The 27,951-nt window shown below is 35.7% G+C and overlaps 3 protein-coding genes across 9 annotated transcripts in view; 2 read left to right on the forward strand and 1 right to left on the reverse strand.

Annotated features, from left to right (window-relative positions):
* Positions 1-407: 407 nt before the first annotated feature.
* abcb8 (ATP-binding cassette, sub-family B (MDR/TAP), member 8) lies at positions 408-6,863 on the forward strand. Its single transcript, XM_007548653.2, has 16 exons — positions 408-637; positions 1,373-1,688; positions 1,772-1,927; positions 2,975-3,069; positions 3,182-3,287; positions 3,372-3,533; positions 4,254-4,339; positions 4,413-4,510; positions 4,589-4,694; positions 4,808-4,841; positions 5,195-5,331; positions 5,425-5,519; positions 5,603-5,736; positions 5,880-6,027; positions 6,110-6,360; positions 6,523-6,863. Exons 1-16 carry the CDS (start codon positions 534-536, stop codon positions 6,604-6,606), a joined length of 2,112 nt encoding a protein of 703 aa, XP_007548715.1. The 5' UTR covers positions 408-533; the 3' UTR covers positions 6,607-6,863.
* Positions 6,864-8,916: 2,053 nt separating this feature from the next.
* On the forward strand, positions 8,917-19,387 carry cdk5 (cyclin dependent kinase 5). The gene is made up of 12 exons (XM_007548654.2): positions 8,917-9,133; positions 9,447-9,535; positions 9,611-9,678; positions 9,833-9,893; positions 10,211-10,267; positions 10,584-10,679; positions 10,951-11,025; positions 13,681-13,777; positions 15,266-15,335; positions 15,438-15,498; positions 15,881-15,961; positions 16,153-19,387. The coding sequence occupies exons 1-12, from the start codon at positions 9,097-9,099 to the stop codon at positions 16,237-16,239; spliced, it is 879 nt and encodes a 292-aa protein (XP_007548716.1). The 5' UTR covers positions 8,917-9,096; the 3' UTR covers positions 16,240-19,387.
* Positions 19,388-20,655: 1,268 nt separating this feature from the next.
* asic1c (acid-sensing (proton-gated) ion channel 1c) overlaps positions 20,656-27,951 on the reverse strand; it is a 106,035-nt gene continuing 98,739 nt past the window's right edge. For all 7 annotated transcript variants that reach the window (XM_016669719.1, XM_016669718.1, XM_016669720.1 and 4 more), the window contains one exon: positions 20,656-27,157. In XM_016669719.1, coding sequence (XP_016525205.1) covers positions 27,079-27,157 — 79 coding nt within the window. In that variant the 3' untranslated portion in view covers positions 20,656-27,078. The remainder of the gene's footprint in view (positions 27,158-27,951) is intronic.

The following is a 27,951-nucleotide window of genomic DNA, read 5'->3' on the forward strand; positions in this document are numbered from 1 at the left end:
TTAAGACAAAGAATTAACAGCTATGCGTATCGCAAACAGCATAAAAACGAAAAACAACAATAAAATGTTCTTAAATGTGCTTAATATGTTTTAGAAAATATAGAAAACTACAGATTTAAATTTAGTTGTTTTTTTTTCTATTTTGCTTAGTAAAAACAACTACTTGAGGGATGAATGTGATACCCGAACCCTATCTTTAAAACCAACGTTTTTTGAGATATTAGTAATAATGATAATTACTCATTTTTTATTTAACATTTATTTCACAAGAATAATCCCATTATATTATCATTTTTACTGACTTAATTATTATTATTCAGTGGCTGGTTATGACTAAAACTCCTGTGAAGAACGTGCCCCTCACAATATGGCGATGACGTTGACGTACTCACGCGACCTTTACTCCTCCTCTGCGTCTTTGCGGTGATTCGTCAGCGTCAGTATGGCAGCCTGCAGGGAGCCGTGGGATTATTATTGAACTCCACAATTAAGTGAACATTTTGAGTTATTTATTGCCGAAATAAAGTTAAAACATGTCTCAGCTTCTGTGCTCCAGATTGTGCGTCACTGCTTGTTCCCGACCACTCTCTTTTTCTTCACTGTGCAGTAAGACAGGAGGAAAATGGAAACTCTCACGGTAGGTTGAAGTCATGGGTTGAAGTGACCAGTTGCTAGATTAGCTAGTGACAGATTTGTATTAGGCTAGCTGTGTTAATTACACGTTAAGTGGTACCACTGGCCCAAAGCAGTGTGATAATATGTGGAACGAATAGTTTTGAGTTTGTAATCCAGACAAAAGAAGAATATTAGCAATTACTTAATCAAGGACAATGATTTGTCGTCCTTTAATGTTTATAAAGGGTAATATGTTAAGTCAGTACGTGACATACAGTTTAAAAAAACCCTCTCTGATCTGAAAGAGTGACGCAATTATGAATCAGTAAATATAACTTGGCTTTAGAGATTTCAAAACTCTAAGGCCAAGTTTTGAAATCTTGGCTTTTGAAATCTTGGCCTTAGATTTCAAAACTTGGCAATACTTTATAAATTAGAAAGAGTACCACATGTAGTGTGTCTACTGGGGCGTTATAAAAGGTTTTAAGATCTAAATTGGTCATAAAATATGTCTTAATTTGCAGATCTTAAACAGAATTTTTTAATAAATGATTTTGATTTCAGTTTTGTTTGATTTCAGTTTGAGAAAAATAATCCTTGATTTGTTGGGGAAATACTTTGACTACCAAGATAAACAACTCAATCTCTGTTGTTTGTAACTAAAAATATCCAGAAAATGTCTTCATATTTCTCATATGCCTTCATTCATGCTAGTAATTTTACCCCCTAACTATATTTGTAATGTCTTGTGATGCAGGTGGTATACAGCTCATTCACACACCTCCACACAGCCACCTGGCAATCCTTTCCACCGCATTTGGAACCTGACTCAGAGAGCCATCCACCACTCCTCCTCCCGGACATCCAAATCGCCAGGTTTGAAATTCATACTAGGACCTGCGGTCCTCACTGTTTCAGCACGCCTGTTCTGCCGTGTAGCCTGCTGTGAGGCAGATGACAACAACAACGCTCCAGAGGAAATTATCCTCAAAGACTCTGTGCCTGACTTCAAATGGCACATCCTGTGGGAATTTGTCAAACCGCAGCTGTTTGCGCTCATCGGTGCTGTTGTGGTAAGCTTCAACTGGTTTATTTGAAATTGATTGCAATGATCAAAACTGCCATTTCCAACTGCAAATGCATTTTCTCTTTTCAGCTTGCTTTTGGTGCAGCTATGTTGAACATTCAAATCCCATTAATGCTTGGTGATTTGGTAAATGTTGTAGCACGCTACCTCAGAGAACATTCGGGTACCTACGTCAACGAGATAAAAGGTCCTGCTATCAAGCTACTTGGACTGTATGCTATCCAGGTACGTACAAAACATCTATAAATGCATGATATACGTAGTTTTGAAGTTTAAGTCGAAGTTCCGCACTGTACTGTTATGGGTAGTAGGTGTTAAATGCACCCATATAAATACAGTTCCTTGCAAAAGCATTTGTACTTTTGTACATTTTTGTATTATTTCACATTTAGCCCATAATCTTTATTGTTTTGTATTATAATTTTATGTGATTAAGCAACATATATTATTGTACAGTTAAAAGTGGAAATTAATGTACTTTTTTTTTTATTACACATTTTACTCTGTAAAAATCTGAATATTCTTATGAATATTCAATGCTCCCAAGAAACATATTTTCCCATATTTTTTTCTGCATGCTTATAGTATGCTTCTATTTTATTTACACATCTGGACTAGGGCTTCACAACATTAGAAAAACATATGATATGCGATAACATCGGTAAAGGTTGCTATAACGATTAGGCTTTTGGTAAATAAATAAACAATGGAAATAGCTCTCTGCTTTGTATTCTTAGCAAAGCTGAGACTAACCCCAGATAAGGGCTAGTCTATTCTGTCTCGGAAAAATGAAATGGAATGTAACATTTCCATCTCAACAGTGTTTTATTAAAAATTTGTATTTGTTTTTGGCTTTATCTTTGAAACAACTTAGTTGTAGATTCTCACTGAATTTACCATCTCACCATCTCTTTACAATATAAAGCTTTTTATGTTGTTTTAAGTGTCACTAACTATATTACAGGCATAGAGAGCCTGAATTCTCGGTACATAAACACTTAAATCAGTCCGCACAGTTTCTTGTTATTTATATATTGTGTACAGTGATATTGCGCTAACAATAATTTTGCAATTGTGCAAATAGACTCAGACCTTTGGTTATAATGTGACAAAATGTGAAAAAGTTAAAGGGGTATGAACATATTTTCACAATACTGCATGTAGGTTCCAACATGAGTACATTTTACCATTTGCATGCAAAAATTGAGATGTCACAGATTTAAAAGGTTCAGTGGTCTGTTGTTCTGGTCCTTCATCAAATCTTTTTTGCAGGGCCTGCTAACAACTGGCTACATCATCTTACTGTCGAGGGTAGGGGAAAGAGTGGCAGCAGACATGAGGAAAACCCTCTTTGCTTCCCTGATAAGGTATATATTCTACAATGTTGACTCTGAACACTGTTTTAAAACATATTCAAGCAAAGTCACTTTTCAAACCTAAGTACTACCCTTTTTTTTTCTTTCTTTTTTTTCCCACCAGGCAAGATGTTGCTTTCTTTGACGCCAATAAAACCGGGCAGCTTGTAAACCGTTTGACTGCTGACATTCAGGAGTTCAAGTCTTCCTTTAAATTGGTTATTTCTCAGGTATTTTCACAAGCTTGAGTCAGCATTTTGGTCACACATCCCATATAAAAATTGCAACCGTTTTCCCATCTTGTATATTTTCAGGGTCTGCGAAGCATCACACAGACAGTCGGGTGTTTTGTGTCTCTCTATATCATCTCCCCCAAGCTCACAGGCTTGACAGTGGTTGTCCTCCCATGTCTTGTGGGAGCAGGAGCTATTATTGGTTCATTTTTGCGCAAACTATCTCGTCTTGCTCAAGAACAGGTAATATTTTATATATTTATACTGTTTGATTTATTTATTTTTTTTCATATTTGGTCATGTTAGCCAAATATGTAGAGCCTCTTGCTACAGAGAGACATTATTACAGCAGGGTTTGAAAGTTGGTCATAGTTGATGGAGAAAATAGACATTTCTAAGTGTAGAGAAATCCTGACAGAAACTCGGTCTGCAAGAGACTTCAGTGGAGGTTCACTTTTTAGCAGGACAACACCCACCAAACAAACAGTCAGTGCAGCAAAATAGCATTTGTGTCTTAAAGTGGCCTAGTCAAAGTCCAGACTTGAATCAAATTGAGAATCTGTGCCAAAACTTGACAAGTGATCTACACAGACTGGATCAACCCAGCATTCTTGAGGTTGCGTTTTTTTTTTTTTTTTTTTTTTTTTGCAAAGAACAATGTAAAAAATAATGTCCTTAAAGTATTGACCAAGTGAGGCTCAATACAAATGCACATTGCACTATTTTGATTTTTATTTCTAAAGAATTTTGAAAAGCACTATCAATGTCCTTTTTTACTTTATAATACTGTTGGATACTGTTGGACTTTTATTGCATAAAAATCCAACAAAACCAATTGAAGGGCTATGAATACTTCTGTACGTTGATGCTTGTTGTTTGCTCTCAAAATCAGCCATAAAAAATATTTTTCAAAATGTTGTTTAATTTACTATCCGACTGGCTTCTGCTGTTGTTCAAATCCAGGTAGCAAAAGCAACAGAGGTGGCAGATGAGGCTCTGGGTAACGTCCGGACTGTGAAAGCTTTTGCTATGGAGGAACGAGAACTCCAGTGAGTAAAAGCACATTCTGAAATCATTCTTAAAAATTGACTATTCTTAGTCTTTTATTATGTTTCTCCTCAGACTGTATGCACATGAAGTCGACAAATCATGTGAAATGAATGAAAATCTTGGTGGAGGCATCGCAGTTTTCCAAGGCTTGTCGAACGTGGCACTGAACTGTGAGTGTTGACGTTGCTGTTGGACACAATATATGTCAGACCTTCTATAATGCTAGTGTTCTGATGCTGTTCAAACAGGCATTGTGCTGGGAACTATTTTTGCTGGAGGGACATTAATTTCAAGTGATGAGATGTCTCCTGGAGACCTGATGTCTTTCTTGGTTGCTTCGCAGACTGTTCAGAGGTATGAGACTCACCATGTTTATTTCTTCATCTGATTCACAATAAAAAAAGTTAATGCACTTGTTGAAACTCAACTTATTTCAGTAATGAATAATACGTCTGTTTTGTGCTCAGATCCTTGGCCAGTATTTCCATCCTTTTTGGACAGGTAAGTTAAAATTACATGTTTGTTCTGTGCCCTGCAGAAAAAGGTGCAAGTGGAGGGAGCTGCACACCTGTGCACAGGATAATTTTCAGATTTGTATTTGTAAAAAGAACTTTAAAAAGGAGCTTTCATTTTCTTTCCATGTCGCCGTTATGGACCACACTGTCTCATCTGCCAAGACGGTGTAATCCCTATAAAATATATTGAGGGTTTTAGTTCTGAGAAGACAAGTGTGGAAAACTTCAAGGAATATGAATACTTTTGCAAGGCACTGTACTGTACAGTGTATGTTGTCTAAATTCTTGAAATGTTACTTTTGCTTCTAAAGTTTCCTGTGGAATGAAATTTTCGTGCAGGTGGTGAGAGGGATGAGCGCTGGGGCCCGGGTTTTTGAATACCTGTCTTTAAAGCCAACCATTCCTCTATCTGGAGGAGGACGCATCCCCTTCCACTCTCTGATTGGAAGAGTGGACTTCATGAACATTTCATTCAGGTTTAACACATATAGCATCTTCTACACTTCTAAGAACTTAATAAAGTTGTTAGATAACATGAAAAAAATTCTTATTTTTTTGTGCATCTATAGTTATCCAACGAGACCCGGCCATGAAGTCCTGAAGAAGTTCAGTTTGACGCTGCCACCTTGTAAAACTGTTGCAATTGTCGGTGAATCTGGAGGAGGTATTCTGACAGAATGCCAATACATTTCATTTTGTGACATCTAAATGATTTTGAGGTTTGCTCATAAAAGTTAAACCCTGTAGGGAAGTCCACAGTGGCATCCTTACTGGAGCGTTTCTACGACCCAACCAACGGTGTGGTCATGTTGGATGGGCTCGACATTCGCACGCTGGATTTGGCCTGGCTCAGGGGCCAAGTTATTGGATTTATCAAGCAGGTAGATTGTTTTATCCACCTGACCGTATCAAGCTTAAATAACATATATAATGCTTAATAATCAACACAGAGAATAGTTAATGTGTTTAAACGTCTGTTTAGATTTAAATTTATGTGTCATTGCATTCTCTCTTCTGTTTGAAGGAGCCAGTTTTGTTTGGATCATCTATCATGGAGAACATCCGCTTCGGGAAGCCTGATGCCACAGATGCTGAGGTCATTAGTGCAGCAAAGCAATCTAATGCTCACCGCTTCATTATGAGCTTCCCAGATGGCTATAACACGATGGTTGGTACGTGGTGCCATTTAAGCTTAATCTCTTTTTAAACGCTGTGTTGCATGTAAATTCTAAGCTTCTAGGTTGCTACATCTAGGTGAGCGAGGCGTGGCGCTATCAGGGGGCCAGAAACAGCGGATTGCCATCGCCCGAGCTTTGATCAAGAACCCCAGCATCCTTGTGCTCGATGAAGCCACCAGCGCCCTTGATGCAGAATCCGAGCGGGTGGTGCAGGAAGCGCTGAACAGGGCCACAAGGGGTCGCACTGTGCTCATCATCGCCCACAGACTGAGCACTATCCAAGGGGCCGATCTAATCTGTGTCATGAGCAATGGCCGCATTGTGGAGGTGAGGATTTGGAGAAGCATGGGCGCTCAATTAAATGTATCGACTCATGAAGGAATTCAAAATTGAACCCCCAAACGACATACTGTAATTTAATTTTTAGAAATTTATCATAATGTTACCTCTAGCCAATGCATTATCTAACAGGTTGTTCTTTTCACACAGGCTGGAACACATTTGGAACTGCTGAGCAAAGGAGGACTTTATTCTGATCTGATCCGCAGACAAAGAGCCGAGGGGCAGAAATAAAGATTTACAAACAGTTTTCAGTTGTGCAATGATAAATTATTGAGTTAAATTCAAGGATAACATCTGCTGGGTTAGAAAATGAACATGTCTGTGTTTGTTTAGTTTCATAGAAAAATCAAACAGTTGTAAATGGTAATTGTGTGTTAAGTGGACCAACTGGATTAAAATGTGATGATTTTTAATATGCTACTGTACTGTGCTTATGAAACACATTAAATTATGAAGTTTAGTTTTTGGAAAATAAAATCTTTTTGAGAAAAGAAATGTCTTTATTTAGAGTTGGTACTTAGAGGATTTATGTTTAGCACCAATGAATTATGTTTCTTTTTTTTTTTAAAAAAAAGCAACTATGGTTAGTTTAAACTTGTATTTACATCAGAATATATGACTTAACTAATTTTGGAACAAATCATGTGGCTCACAGGAGCCAATGGTACAACCTTTAGACATTAGCAGCTTCTATTTTTGAATTGATCTTGCCTACCTGTGCACTCCTAGTTGTTTAAACCAAGACTTTCTTGCTGGTAATTGCTCCATATATTACTTGTATGGATTGCAACCTTGTCAGTGGAATTGAACTTTTAAACAAGTTTACACAGTTAATCAATACATTTGGTGTATGGAACACTCTTAAAATATCAAAATGTAGACTCCTCTTCTTCCAAGGCTGCATTTGAAATTTGAAGTCACCTGTTTCACAGATTTGTTCCTCTTTAGGTTCTACACCACAATTGTCTGTGTTTTTGCCCATGGAAGTATTTCCACTACTGCTGATTGGCTTCATTGTAAGCAAAGATAATGTGTGAGATCGCTCTTTTAGTGAGTGCACCAGGAGTGTGCACTTGAAGAAAGGTGTTGCTGCTCTATCCTCTGATCTACTTGAGAAATGGCCACTTTGAGAAGCTAAAGAAGAAGCACTTTCTTTAGCTTCTTCTTTCTTTCATTAGTGAGTTTAACCATAAGAATGCTGTCATGGAAAAATGTAGCAATTTTTAAAACTGTGACGTTGGTATGCCTCTACCACAAACCACCACAAACCTAGACTTGACATACTTTTTTAAAAGCATTTAAGAAAAGAATGATGTTCCAAGTTGATAATTTAACAACCTGAAGTTCTTCCTAAACACAATCAATAGCTTTTAGTTTCTGACATCTTTGCTGCAATCAAGGTTAGCTTCTATATGCATAAAGAAATATTTGAATGTAAGCATGGTAATTTATTTGCTCAAAATATATATCTTGCAAGCTAAAGATAAAAGTGAGCAAAAAAATAAATAAAATGGCTTTTATCAGAGTTTATTTTTTCTCTATTTTTTCATTAGATCTGAGCCAAATAGTGCTCTGGTTAGTGAATTAAATGATTTTTACAGAGCATTATTTTATACAAATAAGTGTAACACAAGTGCTGCAGTAAAAATAAAAATGAAAACAGTAATAAAAAAACACATTAGAAATGATCAAACAAATTTGAAAGGAAGTTAACTGTCATAGAAGATGGTAAAGAGAAGAAAAAGTGTTATAGTTTTTCCAAGTTTTTATGTTTTTCTCAATTTGGAATAATTGCTGAGTTCTCAATTCCTCTTGAATTACTATGGACTGAGGCTTGATGTGCTGCTGTTTTCATCTGTTAAACATTGTTTGAAAAATGTTGCTTATTTTGCACTTAGATTATATTTCATTACAGGGGTGCCCAAAGTCGGTCCTCAAGGGCGGCATCCTGCATGTTTTAGTTCTATCCTTGGTGTTAGTAACAACCTTTTCAGTATGTCAGTGTTCTTCTTAGGCCTTCTAATCCATCATTGGATCCAGGTGTGTTAAACCAGGGAGATGACTAAAACATGGAGGACGCCAGCCGTCCAGGACCAACTTTGGGCACCCCTGATCTAAGATGTTTAATCTCAGCAAAGCAAAAACATCATCCTTCTTTTGTATTTTCTGTGTTTTACCATTATCAACCTACTAATGGAAAGCTGGAAATTAGCCACTTGGCTATAACTTCATGTATTATAAGTATGCATTGTCCCATTTTTTAAAGTAAACTTGAACTTGAAACTTGTAAGGGAGTACTTTTTCACAGCACATCCTTTTAAAATTCAGTTTAGTAAATTTGACTTTCATTTACTATATATGCATATTATTATTATTATTATTATTATTATTATTATTATTATTATTATTATTACTTCTTAAACTAATGCTAAAATAAGAACCACTTTAAAAAACGACTTGTCATTTTGTTTGTATTTCACGAAGCCAATGGTGAAAAGTAGGAACCAGTAACATGCTGTTACATTGCAGTTCGCACTGTCAACCTCTAGATGGCCACAAAGATAATTGTGGTACTGTCTGCAATCCGACTAGAAGCATAAAGAACAGCTAGATTTAGCTAGCGTCAGTAGATACCGTTTCATTTTGTCTACCCCATTTTACGAGGGGGTTTGTTGGTCGTTGGCTTGTAAGCTAGCTCAACGCTGGCTTCACTGACCAAACATGCAGAAATATGAAAAGCTTGAAAAAATTGGAGAGGGTAAGTTTTGTCATAAAAAAACATAAGGTAACATCTGCTAGCCACAGCTAATGCTAGCATAGCAATGGTTTTATAGCGCTTGTTCATTTAAACTAGACTCAAATGTATGCTCGTGTTAACTGACCCTCCCTGGAAATTGCATCCTGTCTTGTTTCTATATTTTTTAATTAAATTTGAAATGGAATCGTTTAGAATTTTAATTTTAGGATGTTGAATTCAGCTGGCGATAGGAAGGTTGCTAGCTTTAGTTGCTATGCAATTCATCGACAGTGGAGTGTTATCTGGGGTTAATGAGGCCTTGTTTATTCTGTAGGTACGTATGGAACTGTTTTCAAAGCTAAAAACAGAGAAACGCATGAAATAGTGGCATTAAAACGGGTCAGGCTGGACGACGACGACGAGGTTTGGACACATTGTTGACAGTTGCACTGTTTGGTGATGGGCGTTCAGCAGGCTAATGCTAAATATTGCTTATAGGGGGTGCCAAGTTCTGCTTTAAGAGAAATCTGTCTTCTGAAAGAACTAAAGCATAAAAACATTGTCAGGTAAGCCTGCTGCTCGTTTTTCTTTTTTTTTTTTTTTTTTTTTTTTTTAAATAAAAGTGTTTTGTGTGATTTACTTGAGAGCTGTAAATGGCTGTTTTATTTTTTTTAACCTGAATTCAGCAATATTGAACATTCTTTCTTGTATTTATTTTAGATTGCATGATGTGTTGCACAGTGACAAGAAGTTAACATTGGTTTTTGAATATTGTGATCAGGTGAGTTACTCAGCCAGTCTAATTAAACCACGGGTGTCAAACTCCAGTCCTCAAAGGCCAGTGTCCTGCAACTTTTAGATGTGCCTCTGCTGCACCACAACTGAATAGAATAATTGGGTCATTAGCAAGGCTCTGGAGAACTTGGCTACACAAGGAGAAGGTAATTAAGCCATTTCATTCCAGTGTTTTGTACTTGTGGCACATCTGAAAACTGCAGGACACCGGCCCTTGAGGACTGGAGTTTGACACCCCTGAATTAAACCCTTGAGTTTGATAACTATGGTCTATGGCTAAAATATGTTTGTGACGCATTGCAGGATTTGAAGAAATATTTTGACAGCTGTAATGGAGATCTAGATCCTGAAACTGTGAAGGTGATAAATAAGGACACTACATCTGACAAAAATCCTACTGTGTTATTTTTTCCTACTATGGATTATAAGTGAAACAACATTTTTATGTGTAACAATGGCACTTTACAAAATGTAATGCTTCAATTGTTTGTGTGTTGTATAGCTTTGTGGTTTTATAATGTAAATCACTTTGAAGTACCTGTTGCAGAAATGTTGTATGCACATTTTTTTTTCCGTTTTTTTAAAGGTAGCTTAGTGTTTGACATTTTGATCATCGTGTGTGTTACAGCTTTTAAAAAGTAAAAATTAACTGAATATTCCTGTCTTTACTCTGCAGTCTTTCATGTACCAACTGTTGAAAGGCCTCGCTTTCTGTCACAGTCGAAACGTTCTTCATAGAGATCTGAAACCACAAAATCTTCTCATCAACAGAGTGAGTTTTGGACTTTTACAAGGCTTATGGTAAACATTGGCTCCAGTATGGGCTAGTCTACTTGCTGCTTTGAAAATGTTAAAACCAGAAATATTGCAGTGTGACTGTTAGATGTGCATTACGGTGTTGGTGACCTTTTTTAGTAGATACTTATTTAGTAATTAGAAAGAAGCGACTAAATCAGAATGGTCCTTTACTTTGTAAGGACCATTCTGAAAATTATAATGAAATACCCACCTCTTTTTTTTTTTTTTTTTTTCTCCATCTGTAGAATGGGGAATTGAAGCTTGCTGACTTTGGACTAGCTCGAGCTTTTGGCATTCCTGTGAGGTGTTACTCAGCAGAGGTAAGTTATGCTTAATTAATATTGCAGGTTCTCTGTTTCCAGTAGAAAAAATTAGGCTAAAGAGCAGAATTCTAGGCTGCTGTGAGCAGTGTAAAGGAAACTAAGTCAGAGATCTGAGATCAGCTTCCTGGGTGATTTAAAAGCATTAACTACAGTTTGTGTAGTAAATTTACTTTGCAAGAAGTAACCAAGCACAAAGCGTGCACCATGACTGTTCTCACTCTGTCTCCTGCTGTATGTAGCCAGGCAGCACAGTGCAGTGATGTCTGCCACCATGACGGGTGACAAAAACAATCAAAGAGCAATGAGCACCCGTTCTTGTGTTCTATTTGTTTGCTAATTAAATATCAATGTGTATAATTAAATGGCATAATAAAAGCTACTGCAGTGTATGCAGAGCATTACAAGTACACAGAACGGCTCTCAGTGAGACTCCAGGCCTATCTTATTAAAGAGCCATCCAAAAGTATTGGATCGTTTGTGAATGTCACTTCACTATATTGCAGACTTTGGTCACAGCGTTGTCCCATATATGCACATCAGTCAACACCTGAGCACAATAATTCAATAATTCAGCACAGTGAGTGACAATTTCATAGCAATTGCTGTTTGTCCCTGCACAGCTAACTTTGCTAACATCACGTCCACAAAGCTTACCTTTCTTTGAGCTTTTTTTCTAAGTGATGATAAAAATTAGACACAGTCCCGACCGTCTGTGAAAGCGAAGCATTGCTGAATTTACGAGACCGAGACTAAAGGCGGTTGAGTCAGAGACAAGACTGAGACCATCAAAAAGTGGTCTCAAGACCGGTCTCGAGTACAACACGTGAGCTATCCAAAGCTTTGTATGTCCACTTTCAACTTCTTCAAAATATTGACTTTGCCTTGTTTCTTCACCAATGTACTCAAAAAAAAAAGAGTAGGCCTTCACAGAACCACAAATGCAATCTATTCATTAATGTGATTTTTACAGACAATTAGTTGAACTTGGTTTTAATTATGGGCATCAGATTAAAAAGGACAAAGTTTTGCATCTTAATGCCTCACTTTTCTCATGTTTAAAAAAAAATATATATATTTTTTTTTATTGAAAACCATGTATTTTCTTTATCTGGTTCAATTATTAGGTGTTCTATATTTGCCTGTCTGTCACATAAAACTCTCCATTGCTGCTTTGTTGTTTTAACATGACACATTTTGATAAATTAATTATTTTCCAAGGCATTGGATATTGCTGACATTTAATTCACTGTTTTGTTTTTGTGACTTAAGGGGTGAGAAAAGTGGACTTGGTGACACTGCTGATATGAAAATGGAAAAAAAAAACAACTAAAAACCCAAAGGGAATTGAGCTTGAAATCAGAGCATTTCTAGAGGAGATTTTGTAAATGGACACATTGACCTGACTCTGTGGGGTTCCAAGAGGAAATAAGTTAGTCGGAAGTAACTACAAGTAATGTGAATGTACGTTGTAATTCTTGGGGGCGGGGGGAAGTTAATTGTGACGATTTAGGAAAAGGTGTTTTGTGTAAAATAAGTGCAGAAAGATATTTTTACTCATTATTTATATTCATCTTATTAATATTTCAGTATTATTCTGCTGCTTTATTTGCCCAAGTAATCATCTGTGTCCCAAAATTTGGTGTTTTTTTTTTTGTTTTTTTTTATAAACATGTCATTCACAAGAACTCTGATCAATCCAATCCAGAAACTCACAAGGGACTTTCACCTTTGAACTAGCTTATATATTTAGACTCCATCTCTAACCTATTCTTTCTAAATTTGATGTCATTATCTAGATTATACTGCATTTCGTATGCAAGAAAGGGTTAAAGTCTGGGGACTTGTGAAGTTTAAATAGACACGTGCCAACTGAAGTAAAACTTCAATTTCTAATACAATTTACTCCATTCTATAGCAGACCTACTGTATCGCTTCATGATGGGGTTGGTTGATTCTTTGCAGCTTAGTTTTATTGAATAATATTCCTGGAACAGCTGGACAAAGTGTTTCTGATGAAGGAAAAAAAGTTGACTTTTTATGCCAATTATAGGAACTGCTCTGTTCAACCTCATGTCTTCTGCAGGGCTGTCATCTTAGCCATTTTCTTTATGCATTTCTTATGGCCTTCAGTTTATCAGCACAGTAAGTCTGACATATTAATCAATGCAAATAATAAATGACCCTTCAAATGGGGCCATTTTTGTCTAGAATTGATTTTTTTTCTGCTTGAAACTGTCTGATTTTAAGGAAGGTATGCTGGATGAATTGCTCTGATTCTGGAACAGTGATGCAACTCGGGCAATGATCATTTTAAAGTGTTACACACTGCTTAGCTCCAGAAAAAGAAGCCGTTCTTCTTGCCTTTAGTCCCATTTATCCTTACCTGTCAGCTGCTGGGTTCTTTTTTTTTTTCCCCTCCAGAAATAATGTTGTTGCTGTCTTGTTCTGTTCTATATTTTTGACTGTTATTGTTTATCCTTTAAACATTTTTCAGACGTTTTCTTCAGTTTTTCAGTTGGGTTTTATGTTGGTGTCTTAACTAAAAGGTGCAAAAGGCACAAAATTAACTTCAAGCTTAAAAAACCAAGCAGTTCAGTCTTTTATTGCGCTGTTCACTATTAATTCTTACGTTGTGGTTCGGTTTCTCTGCAGGTTGTGACGTTGTGGTACCGACCTCCAGATGTGTTGTTTGGTGCTAAACTTTATTCTACCTCTATTGACATGTGGTCAGCTGGCTGCATATTTGCAGGTTAGTTTTTTTTTTTTTGTATATTGTCTCTTCGGTTTATTCTTGTGAGGAAAAAAATAAAACGCAACGGCGGGATTAAAAATGCATAATTCATTCGCATAAACACAGAGCTCATTTAATTGCAGGAATTAATTATTGCAGCCAGGTCTCTGTCTCATGATGCTCATAAAAGCTTAAATGGCCAAGCGTAAGAGAAAGTCAGGCTTGGTTTATTTATGAAGTGCTGTACATTAAGTGGAAAGAGTAAATGCGAAGGCGTTTATATTGGAGAACCGGGAAAAGATCATTGCTGAGCTGAAATTCTTCATTTGATAGTAAAACAGATGGATAATAAAGCATATTATTGTAAATGTTTATTTAAAATTCAATATCCAAATATTTAGATGTTTTAGTCTCTTAGCCATCATCAACTTAAAGTGTATTAAAATATCTTTGCCTGATATTTTGTCACAGAAATGTTAGTTCTTTTGCCATCGGTGTACAGATTTGTTTGTTTCTCCTGTGAACATTTTTTATTTATGCTCCAAATACCCCAAAGTTTATTCAGTGTTACATTTTTGTAACTCTGTAACAACAAATCCTTTGAAGAGGAGACAGAGTTGCACTTTCTTGCAGTTACTCATCTGTTGACAGATATGCTTTCTACCTACTGAAGAATAATCACACAATAAAATATGGTCAGAAATTGCATTTTCTGATATTGGAGGGTTTTGGCGACCGATTTGTGTAATCATAATAAAAAATCTGATTTTTATCACTCTGGAAAAATGTCAGCAATTTATGTAAAGGAGCCTTGTCATTATTTTACTACTTTAATGATTTTTAATGTGCTATTGCTATGGCAGTGAGAATAGCACTGTTAAGAAGCCTAAAAGTGTTATGTGACCACTGCATATGATCGAAGGTAAGCTGATACACTCCTTCCTACCATTTGTCTCATTGCTATACAACAAAACAATTTTCTACTTTTGTGGCAATGTTGCCTGCAAAAACAGGAAGAAAAATCCTGAGATTTTCAGATACACAGTCGCGTCAAACAAATGACATCTCGATGTGTTCGTCCTTATAGCCGCTGTCTGCATTTGGCATGCTTCACTGCAGTAATTTAAGGAGAACAAGGCTTTGATAGACAAAGATCAATAGGAAGCAGCAGAGCAAAGACTCATTAGGAAGTGAAAAATGTGAATCTGTCGTTCAAGGTGATCAGTTTACCAGTTGGGGGCACTGCTTACTCCCATTTGGATGTCATAAGGTTGTGTGGATTTGGATGAATCATTAACAGATGATTACTATATTTGATTGAAAACACTGGGGGTACATATTGTGATAAATGTGTATGAAGGAGTGTTTAAAATTCTCCTATCAGGAGGAAAAAAAAATGTTTCTATTAAGTATCCAGTGACCAAAACAGTTTTCTGTGGTGCATTTTATTTTATATAAATCAGTTTGTTTTGACCTTTTTCTCTCTCTCTCTCTTTTTTTTTTTAGAGCTGGCTAATGCTGGAAGGCCGTTATTCCCTGGCAATGATGTGGATGACCAGTTGAAAAGAATCTTCAGATATCCTTTCTTTTTTAAGTTGCTTCAGTTTTGACAAGTCAACATCGTCAATAAATTGATGTCACACTTTTGTTTTAAACATTTTCTTTAACTGCTTTGTACATTGTTGGGCACACCTACTGAGGAACAGTGGCCAACAATGACAAAACTTCCTGATTATAAGGTACATCTATTGTCAAGCTCTCAATAATGACACCAAAAACTTTAATAACATCAGACTAATACAAAATCATTTTAACTACAAGAATATTGTCTTATGTTCTACATAATCATACGAAACACTGTTGAATTGACCCATAAGGTGGTAGGCTACAAAAGAACATTTGTAAAGAACCTGGCTGTTGTATTCAAGTATGTTAAATGAAGGGGAAAACGTGTAATGGTAAAAGAGACACAAGTAACAGCTATAATCAAAGGCTTCAGAGGGTAAAGCAGCAAAGCCTACTCAGGAGCTTTGGGGAAGTTCATAAGGCATGAACTACAGCTGCATGCATCACACCTGTATACTTCCAGACTTTTGATATATATATTTTGCTTTTCTCCAGCCATATCCCATGTATCCAGCCACCACCTCCCTTGTGAATGTGGTTCCTAAACTAAGTAGTACAGGAAGGGATCTACTGCAGGTACCTCAAACATTTGAGTTGTTTTGTTATGCAGTTTGAAGATGTTGCTTTGTATTAATTGTGCTACGTGTTCAGTTACAGCAGCAAACTTATGCAAAGCTGTTGCTGATTTACATTTTTGCTCACATGAATCGGTGTCGTTTTTTTTCCACTCATTAAAAATGTTTTTTTTTTTTTTCCACCCGATCCAGAACCTGTTGAAGTGTAATCCCGTTCAGAGGATTTCAGCTGAAGAGGCCTTGCAGCACCCCTACTTCGCCGATTTCTGCCCGCCCTAAAATGCTAAATTGCCTGTCACCGAGCCACAGCCGCAAGAATCAATCATCCTTCACTCTGTTTGGTCATTAGGAGCGATTCTCAACAAGGCAAATCCCTCACTGGGATTCTGACACTCCCATGCAGTTCATTCTGTTGTGCCTCTGTGTGGAACAAAGCCCCAGTGGCTCTGCTAAGCTTTAGGGTCTTTTAAGTTAAAAGCCTGTTTTAATTTGGTTCAAACATCACTCCAAGTTAATTGGCACCAATGAGGGCGGGGTTACATTTAATACACTTTATAGTCACAAGTTTTCTTTTTTGCCTATTTTAGTTAAATTAGTAAAGCAACAAACTGTTTTCTATCGGCTTTCTTTAGTGTTCCGTCGTAATCTGTGGTCATATAATTTGGTGAGTTAATGTCAGATGCCTGCCAAAGTGCTTGTACTTAGTGCATCAGTCACTCACACGCCTTTGTTGAGATGTAGTTTCTATTCCTGATGGATTGTGTTTCAGTAGTTTTTTTTTTTTTTTTCCCGCTTATACAAGTCTTAACACCTGTAGAGACCAGTGTAAGTGTTGGTAATTCCATGCCTGATATATTTATATTTGCAGGTGAAAGTACGGCTGAAAGCAAGTCAGCTTTGAACAACTTGTTTAGGAGCTTTTATGATTGATATGTATACAGTTCCAGTCAGAGGTTTCTATATGCTTATCATCTGTAATATGGTAATTTGAGGTTGTTAATAAATTATTTAAATTGCTATTTTCTAGGATGGATTGCTTATGCAATATACAGCTTCAGTAATTTTTATTTATTTTTTTCCACGAAAGCGATTAAGGGTAGACGTAAAAAATAATTCATGGATTAATATCTTATAACAGAATAAAAAAAAATTACAGGTTCAAATCCCATAGTCTTGTAGTAAATTACACCAGGACCATTATATTTCTGTTTTCCTGAAGAAGTTTCTGGCATAAACCTGGCTGGATATTTGATCACTCATCCTGGCAGGATGTTGTTAATTTAAGTTGCTTGGTCTCCTGGCACACGCTCAGCTTTTCAATGTAATTGCATAGTTTAGGTCAGGCCTTTTTAAGTCAGCTTTATCCAAGCCAAATCCAGTTTTGGTGTTTGCTTGAATTGCTGTCCTGTGGGAACAGTTTTAACCAGCTAGCTGTTGGGTTGAGGTGGAATTGAAAAACACAGAAAGGTCTCCAGCATTATTCCATCCTCTCTGCAGCATAAATCCCTACAGCGCAGACCATGTTCTTAGATTCTAACCTCCCACATCCCAACACACTTCTTCCTTTTGAGGTCAAAGTTTTCCCATCTTTGCCTTGTCTGACCATGAAATGTTTCACCTGTTGGTATTATGTCAACTCTAAGGTGTCTGTGGGGGTTGCAACTTGCTTCACTCAGGACTGTAACAATGCTGTTCAAGTAGTTTCTACTGATGAATTTGATTATTGCCCATGATGAGTGTATATAAACTTGTGAACAAAACTGTAGCACTATATTTAAGTTATTTCGCACTTTGTTAATGCCTTATTAGTGTTCTTGCAAAGCTGTTGCTGTTCCACTTTGGTAATTTAGAGGCAGCTCAGTGAAGCATCAATGTGTGCTTGCATACAAGCAGCTTATCTTGCATCAATCGGCAGCATGACGGCAGCCTTGTTGATTAGATTTGTCTGCTTCATGCACTGTCCCCACTTTACATTTCCATTCCAGTCCCCCTCTCTATTGATGCTAATGTCCATTAGGGTGCAGGGAAGGTATAATTTATTCAGATTGGCTGTAACATTTTTGAGATTGTAACGGCTTTAAAAGGCCACTTTTGGTTTGGCTACCTTTTTAGACGAGCCGTTACCTTCAGCCCCAGTGGCCAGTTGGTCCATATTAACTCTAAATAAAGAACCTAAGAGAGTTATCTGCCTTCAAACGTTTGACAGATTCTGTATGCTATTTTAATAGGTCTGCCTGGAGGAGCTTATCAATATACATGCACCATAACGCTAATGGAACCACATGCCTTATCAGATAGGCAGGTGCCACATGCGACTAATATCTACATTAAAAGCCAACTTATTTTTTATTTTTTTGTTAAAATCCGGTAATTGGTGTTCATTCGGGTTATATCTCATTGGTCTTTAAGGTATTTTGGTGCATAGATATGTGTTGATTTGAATACTTTATATTCTCCCTGTTAAATTTTGCTGTTGGTAATGAGACCCCCCCCCTCCCCCTTTGTGCAAATGCTTCCCCCTTTTGACAGTTTTACTTTTTTTTTAATCAGACTTCGAGGAAGTAAGGATTTCATTAAGTACTTATCACAGGGAAGCAGCAAGCTTCCTTCTCAGAACTGCTACAGTAAATTGTAGGATTTAATTACATTTTTCTGAGTATAAACTTGTTCTTTTCTCTCGAGGCTAAACTAGCTGCAGATGTTATTTTCCCCAGCTGTCGCTGCTACCAAATAAACAATTTTCCAAGAAATATCACACAGAAGGATGAAAAGACCGCAAGCTATTTTTACTCTGAGGACTTCACACTTTTACCGTTTCTTATACTTTAAATGCTGATTCAGAAGTGTTTGTTCCACTGACCATTGTAGATTAGTATGAAAAGCAACTTTATTAATATACGTTTTTATTCTCAGGCTTTTTATTTCCATCTTTGTATTTATTTTTGTGCACTTTGTCACAATAGTTTTGAAGATTACGCGTTAAACACGGACATTCGGAATAATACAGCTATTACTAAGTAGACCAATATTTACATGATGATCATTTGTGAAACATTTTACTATTTTGACACCGTTTATCTCTGCAATGCTTTTTTTTTATGGTTTTCTACTAGTTTAAAGAGAAAACGCATCTAATTCTGTAAACTGTTTTGCACCATGAGCTTTTTCTGTTTAGTAATTGCCATATTAACATATTAGCTGTTTTATTCCACTCCAGATCACTACAGTGACACTTTTGCTATTAAAAACCAACAGATTGAGTGGTATCTAAGGCAACTGTGTCACTGTGGAAAATATTTTTCCTTCATTTGAATTATGTAAAATAGTTAATGGGTGCATGTATTTATTAAACAAGGAATGTCTGTTTTCTTTTACTTAAAAATGTAGCAAAACCTTTAGTTGGTACAGAATTGTATTCTCAGTAGTTGCGTAGATATGTTGGATTTTAGTGACATTTTAAGCATTTAAAATGTTTGAAGGATGTGTGCTTTTGACTTAAATTATAAAGAAAAAAACAAAACCAACTTCTTTTCTTGCTTCTTTGTTTTGTGGATTACAGCAGCAATAAGAAGCTTTATTTGAATGAAGAATGGGTTTTGCACTTTGGCTTCTGTATTTGAATTCATTAGAACTTTGGACAAACATTGTGACTTTGTTAAGGCCATTAAGAATCCATATTTGGCTAAGTAAAAAGGATAAACCTTGTGGGATAAAAAAACTGATGTCAACCTGATTTATTTTAGATAAATACATGTGAAAATTACAAATTAAATCAAACTTCAACGTTTTTTGTTTTTTTTTTGTCATTTTTTTTATCCATAATATCCATAATTACACAACAAATATTAAAGATTCTTGGCACCTTAAAGATCATTTTGACCAGGTATCAATGACATATTGTGCTACATATTTTAAATGTCATAGATACATTTTTGATTCTACCTAAACGGTTTTAGCTTTTTGTGCTTGCAAAACCTTTATTCTTTAACTAATTTTTTTTTTTTTTTTTTGGCTCTAGTAGCCTTTATTTGATAGTTAATTGACAGGAAAGTGGGTAATGAGAGAAGGGGGAAGACATGCAGCAAAGGTCGCCAAGACCTAGAATTGAACCTGCGACAGCTGTGTCAAGAACTAAGACCTCCATCCATATATGGGTTGTGCTTAACTCCTGCACCACCACAACACACCCCAATGATAGTCTTTGATTTTATGTTTTATACAACATAACCTGTAAAGTTGCAAATACTGTAATAAAGTGACATTCATAGTTTACCAAATGGCACTGAATCTATATCTGATTCAGATATGGGAGATAACGGCTGAATATTCTGTCTTTGCAAAGTATACCATAACAATTTAAATGTTTTTCTTTAAATCATTTATCATTTTCATATGGGATTAACCTTAACAACTTGAAGGTCTGTGCTAACAGCTCTCTTGCGTGGTCCAGTTTTTCTAATGTGGAGAAACTTCGACTGTTGATCGCAATCTCATTTTCAGAAATAGACTTGTGCAGGAATTTTAAATATACAAATTTAGACATTTCTTGTTCCCTCCTCCCCAACAAATGGTGTATCCACATTTGTTTTTCTTCTACATGTCGAATACCCGATGTGTCAAAACAGATATAAAATGTCGGTCAACATCTTTTAAAAAGGGGAAACGTTTTAATTTATGGGCAACCACATAGTCAAGTGTGTAATAACTATTTAATGTACAGAGTTAAAATCACATATCTACAGTAAAATACACATAGCGCATGTAGAGCCAGATGAAACAACTCCGGGTCTCCAGATATTTGTGGATGCGTGTGTCGGGTAGGGTAAAATGATATTACCTGTAAGAATCTGTCTTAAAGGCACACCTTAGCTTCAGTTTAAGCTGCAATATATTTAAACAACCTTTGCTAAAATAGCTGAGGTTTGTGTGTGTTATTGTCAAATACATTTCATAAAGATGTGGAGAAAACCCTTTTTGATTCATCTGACTCCAGAAATACACCTTGAACAATACAAAGTGAACAGCATAGCTATCATTACATTGATAGATCTGATATATTGGGAATACATAATGATCATGCAAGGAGAAAATGTGTGATTCGCTGTAAAATATTAGCATAAAATAGTTGTTTGTGTAGAATACTTGTATTTTGACTATAGCTATGCAGTAAATATCAACTTCATGAAGTTCATTGATGATTTCTGCCAGCTCAGGTACACTCTGCTGTTCTTTTACATGTAATAAGGCAGGGGTTGGGGTTAGAGGTAAAGACCTGGGACATTCCAACAAAGCCCTCATCTAGGATCTCCAGAGTATGCAGAAAAGTTGAGTCAGTTTTTTTTATTTATTTATTATTTTTTGTTTTTCCCAGTAACTCGACTCCCACCCAAATCCATCAGAGCAATGCAGCATCATCAGAGCAGCATCATAGCGTAACAAGAATTGGCACCTCTGTGTTAAATGTTTGGATGGTGATGGTTTTAATACAATGGCCACCTTCATACCTTTGTGTTACAATTGGAAGATTTCTATTTTACATCCACTCCTGCTGCTTAATGCAGATTAATGTCATTAATTTAGAATGTAACTGATAAATTAATTTCAGTAATTCTATATCGAATATAAAATTAATAGCCACTGTAATATATTTAAACATTTACCTTTGACTTTAAAGATTGACTTTCAGCTAATAAAAATACAAAACAATTTTTTTGTTGTTGTAAAATTAGGACGTAAGACCAATAAAAAATATTTAATACAGAAAAGTTAGCCCACTGAAAAGCATGTCCATGTACTGCATTTTATACTCGGTCAGGTCTTCTTTTGCTTGCATTACTGCTTCAATGCATCGTGGCACTGAGGCACCGTTGCTCTACTGATGTGTTAAGGAATGCAGACCATTTTCATATTGACCTTCAAATTGTCTGTTGGGTTAAGTTTGGTAAATTGTCTTTCTCTTCTTTCCTGTAATCTTTATTCTCTGTGGGGCTTAGGGCAATCCAGATTGATGATGAATCAAGTATCGTGATAACCTGATCACTGAACAGGTATTGGTAAATAAAGTAGTGTGGGATGGAGCCAAGTCTAGAGGGTAGAGTTTTTAAGCACACAGACTCAAAGTACTATAAAATGTATTGGTAGTTGGCTGTGCTGATTTTGAACTTATGAAACAGGCAGTGAACCAACACTAGTACGTGACATGACTCCCCAAATTATCTCTGACTATCATAACTTCAAATTAAATGTCAGGCAACTTGGATTCTGTGCTTTATCTTCCAGACTCTGGGAGCTTGATTGCTAAATGTAATGCAAAATATATTTCCAACTAAAAAGAGCACTTTGGACCATTGAGTAACATTCAGGTCCTTTTTTTAAGCTCAAGTACGATGCTTTAGACATTGTCTCTGGTTCAGCAATGTCCGAACAATTTGTTTTATAATCTCAAGCCTATTACCGCTGTTGTTTGTGCACCTATTTCTCACAAAACTTTTCCTTTCATTGAACTTTCCAATCTAAATCTCAGGTACGAGACTATGTGAATAACTAGCTTTTTCAGCAATTATATTTTTTGATTGTGTAGATTATGATATATCATTTTCATAATAAACATTTTTTTATTAGACTTATGTAAATAATACTGGATTTTTAGTGACTGTAGACCAGAATTATAAAAAGAAATGTGTCATTATCATCAATGACTGCTAGAAATATGTTTCCTTTCTGGATGGAATTACTGAAATAAATTCACCAAAAATATTCTAATTTAATGACATTTACCTATATTCATGTAGCTCGAATCCCCCTCCTTTTTTTTTTTACACCATTCTCATAACAACCACATCTCCCCCTTTATTGCTTTTACTGCAACTCCATTTATCTTCTTTTTTTTTTTTTTTTGTCCTGAAAATGTAAAATCTCTTAAAAAGTCTGCTCCGTTCCTGCTCCTGTTGTCAGAGCCAAGGGCACATCATATTTAACAGTGTGTGTCATTTTAAATTGGAGCCACACAAGGCTGTCAGGATCACAGACATCCCATCGTTGGCTTTCAAGCGATGGCTAATTTCCAAGGGTTTGTGCTTCACATCAACAGTCATCTAATACACAAACTACAAAGTAATAAACCTACAGCTGTTTGAACACCATAAAATGAAACTGTTACATCTAAAACCTTTCACGTGAAAGAAAGAGAATGGTGGGTTTGAGACTTTTTGTTCAGTACCTACAGGTCCGATATTTGAGAGACAAGGACTTAAATAACAGTGAAACAGAGGAAGAAACCTGACACCAAGATAAGAAAAGTTATGTACTTAAGCATGGATGGGTAAATATAGTTTATTATACTAGATCATTTATACATCACAAACTGTTATTTGTGACTTATTACATTTTCTGGGATAATAATGTTTGTATACAGTGGTCAATTTGTACAATGTAGCTCTTTATTATAAATCAACCAAACTGAGTAGTGCTGCGAAGCATGGTTATGATGCTTTGAGGCGAATTATTTAATAAGTCGGCGTGTAATCCCCAAAAAGAGACGCAGAAATTCAAATCCTATTAATGGATAAAGAAAGAATAAGATCTATGTGTGTTTATCAGTTTATAAATATTCATATGCAATGCTTTATATAAGTATCTGACTTTTTTTTTTGTAGCATTTGACTGCAGGTATTTACAAGTTTCTATCAAGTTTAGGAATGTCACCAGTCTTTTTAAACTCTTCTTAGTGTATACATTACTATCACCTGGGATTGTGCTGCTGAGTACCTTTAAGACACTATGATGGAAGAACAGGTTAAATAAGAAGGGCAGCAGCAAGCCAAACGGTTTCTGTTCAAGTCGAATCAATGTTGCATTTGTGAAAACTACCCACCCCCCACCCAGAGATGAAAGTGGTCTATGTAAATTTCATCACCTCACCAAAGTAATATTTTCACATCAGCTGATACGGCTAGGACAGACCCAGCTCTACCTCCCAGAATTAAGTGTTTCTTTATCACCTATTGAAACTTCATTTTGGTAAATATATGTAAAACCTTTGTTTTCAAATTTCAGTTAAGTAAAAGTTTAGAATACATCCCCCTTCCACTATTTTTGCATTCAGTTGTGGTATCATCTGGCATCATTCTTGTTCATTCACAGTGAAAGTTGTCAATTTTGTTGTCCCTGTTGCCATTTTATTTTCTCTTATTTTTCCATTACAGTGCTAGTTTTGGTAGGTTTTCAGACAAATATGGCAGCAGACAAAATATTACAGTGCTTCATCCCACTTTTTCCACATATTTTTACACTAGAGTCTGAAACTTCAGGGTTACTTCATTGTGATTTTAAATGATAGACAAAATTAGTCCATAAGTTTTAGGTGAAAGTAAAAGATGCATTGTTTTTAAATGTGTCTACATTCAAAAATTATTTAATCTGAAGAATGGGTCTTGGTTTTGTATTTAGCCACCCTGAGTCAATACTGCAACTACAGCTGCAGGTTTTTAAGGGTTTGTCTCACCACCAACTATGTCCATTTTGACATTAAAAATGCCTTCCTATTCTTCTTTGTAGAACAACTGAAACTCAGACTTAATAGGGTAAATATACATCTTTACGTTTTCTTTACGATTATCCCATTTTATCTCTTTCAATTTCTTCATCTGAGATTCTTTATACGATATTCTTCATCTTATATTCATCTGATATTGTGTCTGATGTTACAGCACCCAAATGTCAAAAAATATTTAGCCTTTTCACCTCTAGATATGAACATTGTGCTGGTCTATCACATATAATCCCAATAAAATACAATTAAGTTTTAAAGCTATCAAATGTTGTAAAGATTAATAAATTGTGCAAGGCATTACAAATTAGTGATAAAACTTGAAAGTAGAAATTCGTAATGTGTTCAACAACTTCCTATGTGATTTGGCAAATAAAGTATTTTCATTCAAACTTCAAATCCTATCTTACTCTTATTTTGAATTTCAGTGCCAAAATTGAACTTTGTATTTGTTGGATTGATTTACATTCATCTGTGATCAGAACATTTCGTTTATAGTGAAGAAAGGAAACTCACCCTAGAAATTATGGCAGGCCACTGTAACATCTAATCAAACCTCTCCTATGCTCCGAATAGTTTTTCAGCTTTCAAACATGGAATTTGAAAGTCTTTTTTTAAAGTTGTTTGTACAAAATGTCTTACAATAACCAATCTGGATTGTTTTTCTTACATCTAGGTTCTCACAAATGAGTTTATATGAAAAAAAAAATGTTTAAAAGGTTTAAAATAATTTAATATATTTTAACATTTTTGTCAAATTTCACATTCAGTAGCTAAACTGGATACCTACCGCAAATATCCATTGTCCAATTCTTTCAAGTCAAGAAGAGCATTTCAAATGTACAGGGCTATTTAAAACCCTCCATCACAATATTGCATATCTGCATTATGTTTCACTGGTGCATGACGATATGTGACTTTGAGTTGCATTATCACCTTTTTACCTGTCTGGAACTGCAGCAATAGTAACTTGATCTCTAGCCAAGCCAGGCAGCCACTGCCTTTTTTTAGTGATGTCATATATTTTTCTTGGATGACTGTCACAATTCAGAGAAGCAATATATTTGGCACATATTCTGTACTGCTACAAAATGTATGTAAATGCTACACAAATGTCATTGCGATGATTCAATATTAGCACTTTTTTTTCTAGTGCTATGCTTTCCAATTTGTCTGTACTGATGAAGATTCACTCACATCTGCATGCCGAAAGCTTTGAAAGGCTGCTACAGCAGGTTAGCCCGACCTAATTTTAAAATTAGCTAAGGCAAAATATGATTTGAACATTTGAGGACACTCAAAGACTGTGTGTGTAGGACATAGAAATTTCAGTCCAAGATGTTCATATAGAAAAGGAAAACAATAATTTGATCCAAATACCAATGCAGTATAAGTAAATATTAGAACCACATGTTGCTTAGTGTCAGAACAATTTTCTGACTCACAATTAAAAACTGAAACATAACTTATTAGGTCATGTGTTCTGGTAGGACTTCTGTTTCAGAGGAAAGATATGAAAAGGAGTAAATAAGTTTGGAAAATGAAAAATCTGGTGCATGAGTCAGACAAAGAATGATATTTTAGGTATCGGACATGATGACTGTGAAAAAATGACATTTAGCACTGCTGAAATGTCCTTGTTGACTATGATGAATTAAATTACAGATATGTGCTTTTAAGATTCTGTGATCAAACATATTATCATCTACATGTTATTTGAACTGATAAGTGGCTAGCATCCATTTATCCATGTAAAACCAAAATGGGGGGAAAAAAGCAACAAAAACTCCCAAAACAAATCCAAAATAAATGTAATATACCGTAAGCAAATCAAATACAATCAAATGCCTTTTTCATCATCAAAAATAACAAAATGACTAAATCAAATTTCAGTTCAATATGTCGCATAGCAATTGTAAAATAATACATAATGCTTTAGCAAATATACAAATATTGAAGTTCCTGCTCTTTTGCAAAGTCAAGTAAGCACAGTTGTCTAATTAGAGACATTTCATAGTCTCAATGTAGCGAAAGGCAACATTAGTCATGTATTCTCATTCAGGTCTGAGAAGCTTTTTCAACCAACTGTTACCTCTTAAAAGTATGTGGTTATTCAATGCAACTCTGGTTTAAGTGGTGGGAGATATAGTACTGAAAACAATGAACACTTTTGCACATACCAGTTGTTTTCTTCATTGATACACAGCAAAACTGACATGATGCTGTTACAAAACTCAACATAGATTGTAGACCCATTTTTAGACAGATTTGTCTGTGCGGATTGTTTGATTTAAAGTAACAGTTCAACAAAACCAAAGGTACAAAATGAAACGTGGATACAATGAACATTGATGCCCTTCACATGGGTGTTAAACCTGAGTTCTGTTTTGGAAGTGGTCTCTTTTTGTGTGTGTTGATGATGATATTGTATTTCTGTCATACTGCTTTTGAGCATACACTTAATGCTTATCTGTTGAATGCACAAATTATTTCACAGTTTGCCGTCAAGTCTCGAAATGTGCCCCCAGCCCCTGCGTTGCTTCATCAACAAGCAAATTCCTCAAAGTTGCCTAAAGTCGGGTGACGAGGTAACATGTTCGGCGTGAATCCGAGACTGTCCGAGTGACTCCGGAGGGTGTCACATGTGCTCTGCAGGAAAAAAAAAAACAGAGTGGGGAGGGGGAAGCAGGGAAGATGAGTTCAACCGGGTTAAGGGAGGAAGAGATGGCGAAGAAGGAGGAAACCAATAAGTTGATAAACAGATAAAATCGAAGTGAAAGTTGGACATAAGAAACAAAGAGAACAAAAAAAAATAAATCAAATGTGGTGAGGGGAAATTAATCAAAACCAGAAAAAAAAAAAAATATAGACCAGATGATTATCATTGAGACAGACACAAGGGCAGGATATTTCATTGAAGATGATAAATGACATAAACATATGCAGGGAAAGAGAAAGTAACGAGTTTGGATTTGGAGATGTTACATATGTAAAGGGGTGGTGGTGGGGTGAAACGAACGAAAGCAGGGAGAGGAGAAAGAAAACAACATATTTTTAGTCGTGTTTTTGCACTAACAAGTACAACTCTAAAGCTCTAGGAATTTGACACAACAACATACTGTATGTCTGCATTTCCCTGAGTACAGAAGAACAAATCCTTTAGGTAAATGCAGATACAAGTCCTCTCCATGAATCAGAATATCTTAAAAAAAGGTTTATTTCAATAATTCAAAAAAAACAAAACAAAACTAATCTATTATACATATTCATCACACATAGTAATATATTTTTAGCACTTAATTCTAATAATTTAGATGATTATGATTTATAGCTAAAGGAAACCTTAATTTCATTTTTTTTATTTCAATATTTCATAAGACCAAATTAAAGAAAAAAAAAGATATTAAATTCTTAAACATCTACTGAAAAGTATGTCCATGTAT

This window comes from Poecilia formosa, unplaced genomic scaffold, assembly GCF_000485575.1.
Source record: "Poecilia formosa unplaced genomic scaffold, Poecilia_formosa-5.1.2 Scaffold27, whole genome shotgun sequence".
NCBI classification, from domain to species: Eukaryota; Metazoa; Chordata; class Actinopteri; order Cyprinodontiformes; family Poeciliidae; genus Poecilia; species Poecilia formosa.

Excerpts from the sequence above, each read along its gene's own strand:
- cdk5 (XM_007548654.2), top strand. The coding sequence starts at position 9,097 with ATGCAGAAATATGAAAAGCTTGAAAAAATTGGAGAGG. Across the intron at positions 9,134-9,446 it reads GCTTGAAAAAATTGGAGAGG|GTACGTATGGAACTGTTTTC; the intron begins GTAAGTTTTGTC and ends TTTATTCTGTAG. Across the intron at positions 10,680-10,950 it reads AAAATCTTCTCATCAACAGA|AATGGGGAATTGAAGCTTGC; the intron begins GTGAGTTTTGGA and ends CTCCATCTGTAG.
- abcb8 (XM_007548653.2), top strand. The coding sequence starts at position 534 with ATGTCTCAGCTTCTGTGCTCCAGATTGTGCGTCACTGCTTGTTCCCGA. Across the intron at positions 3,534-4,253 it reads CTCGTCTTGCTCAAGAACAG|GTAGCAAAAGCAACAGAGGT; the intron begins GTAATATTTTAT and ends GTTCAAATCCAG. Across the intron at positions 6,028-6,109 it reads TGGCTATAACACGATGGTTG|GTGAGCGAGGCGTGGCGCTA; the intron begins GTACGTGGTGCC and ends TGCTACATCTAG.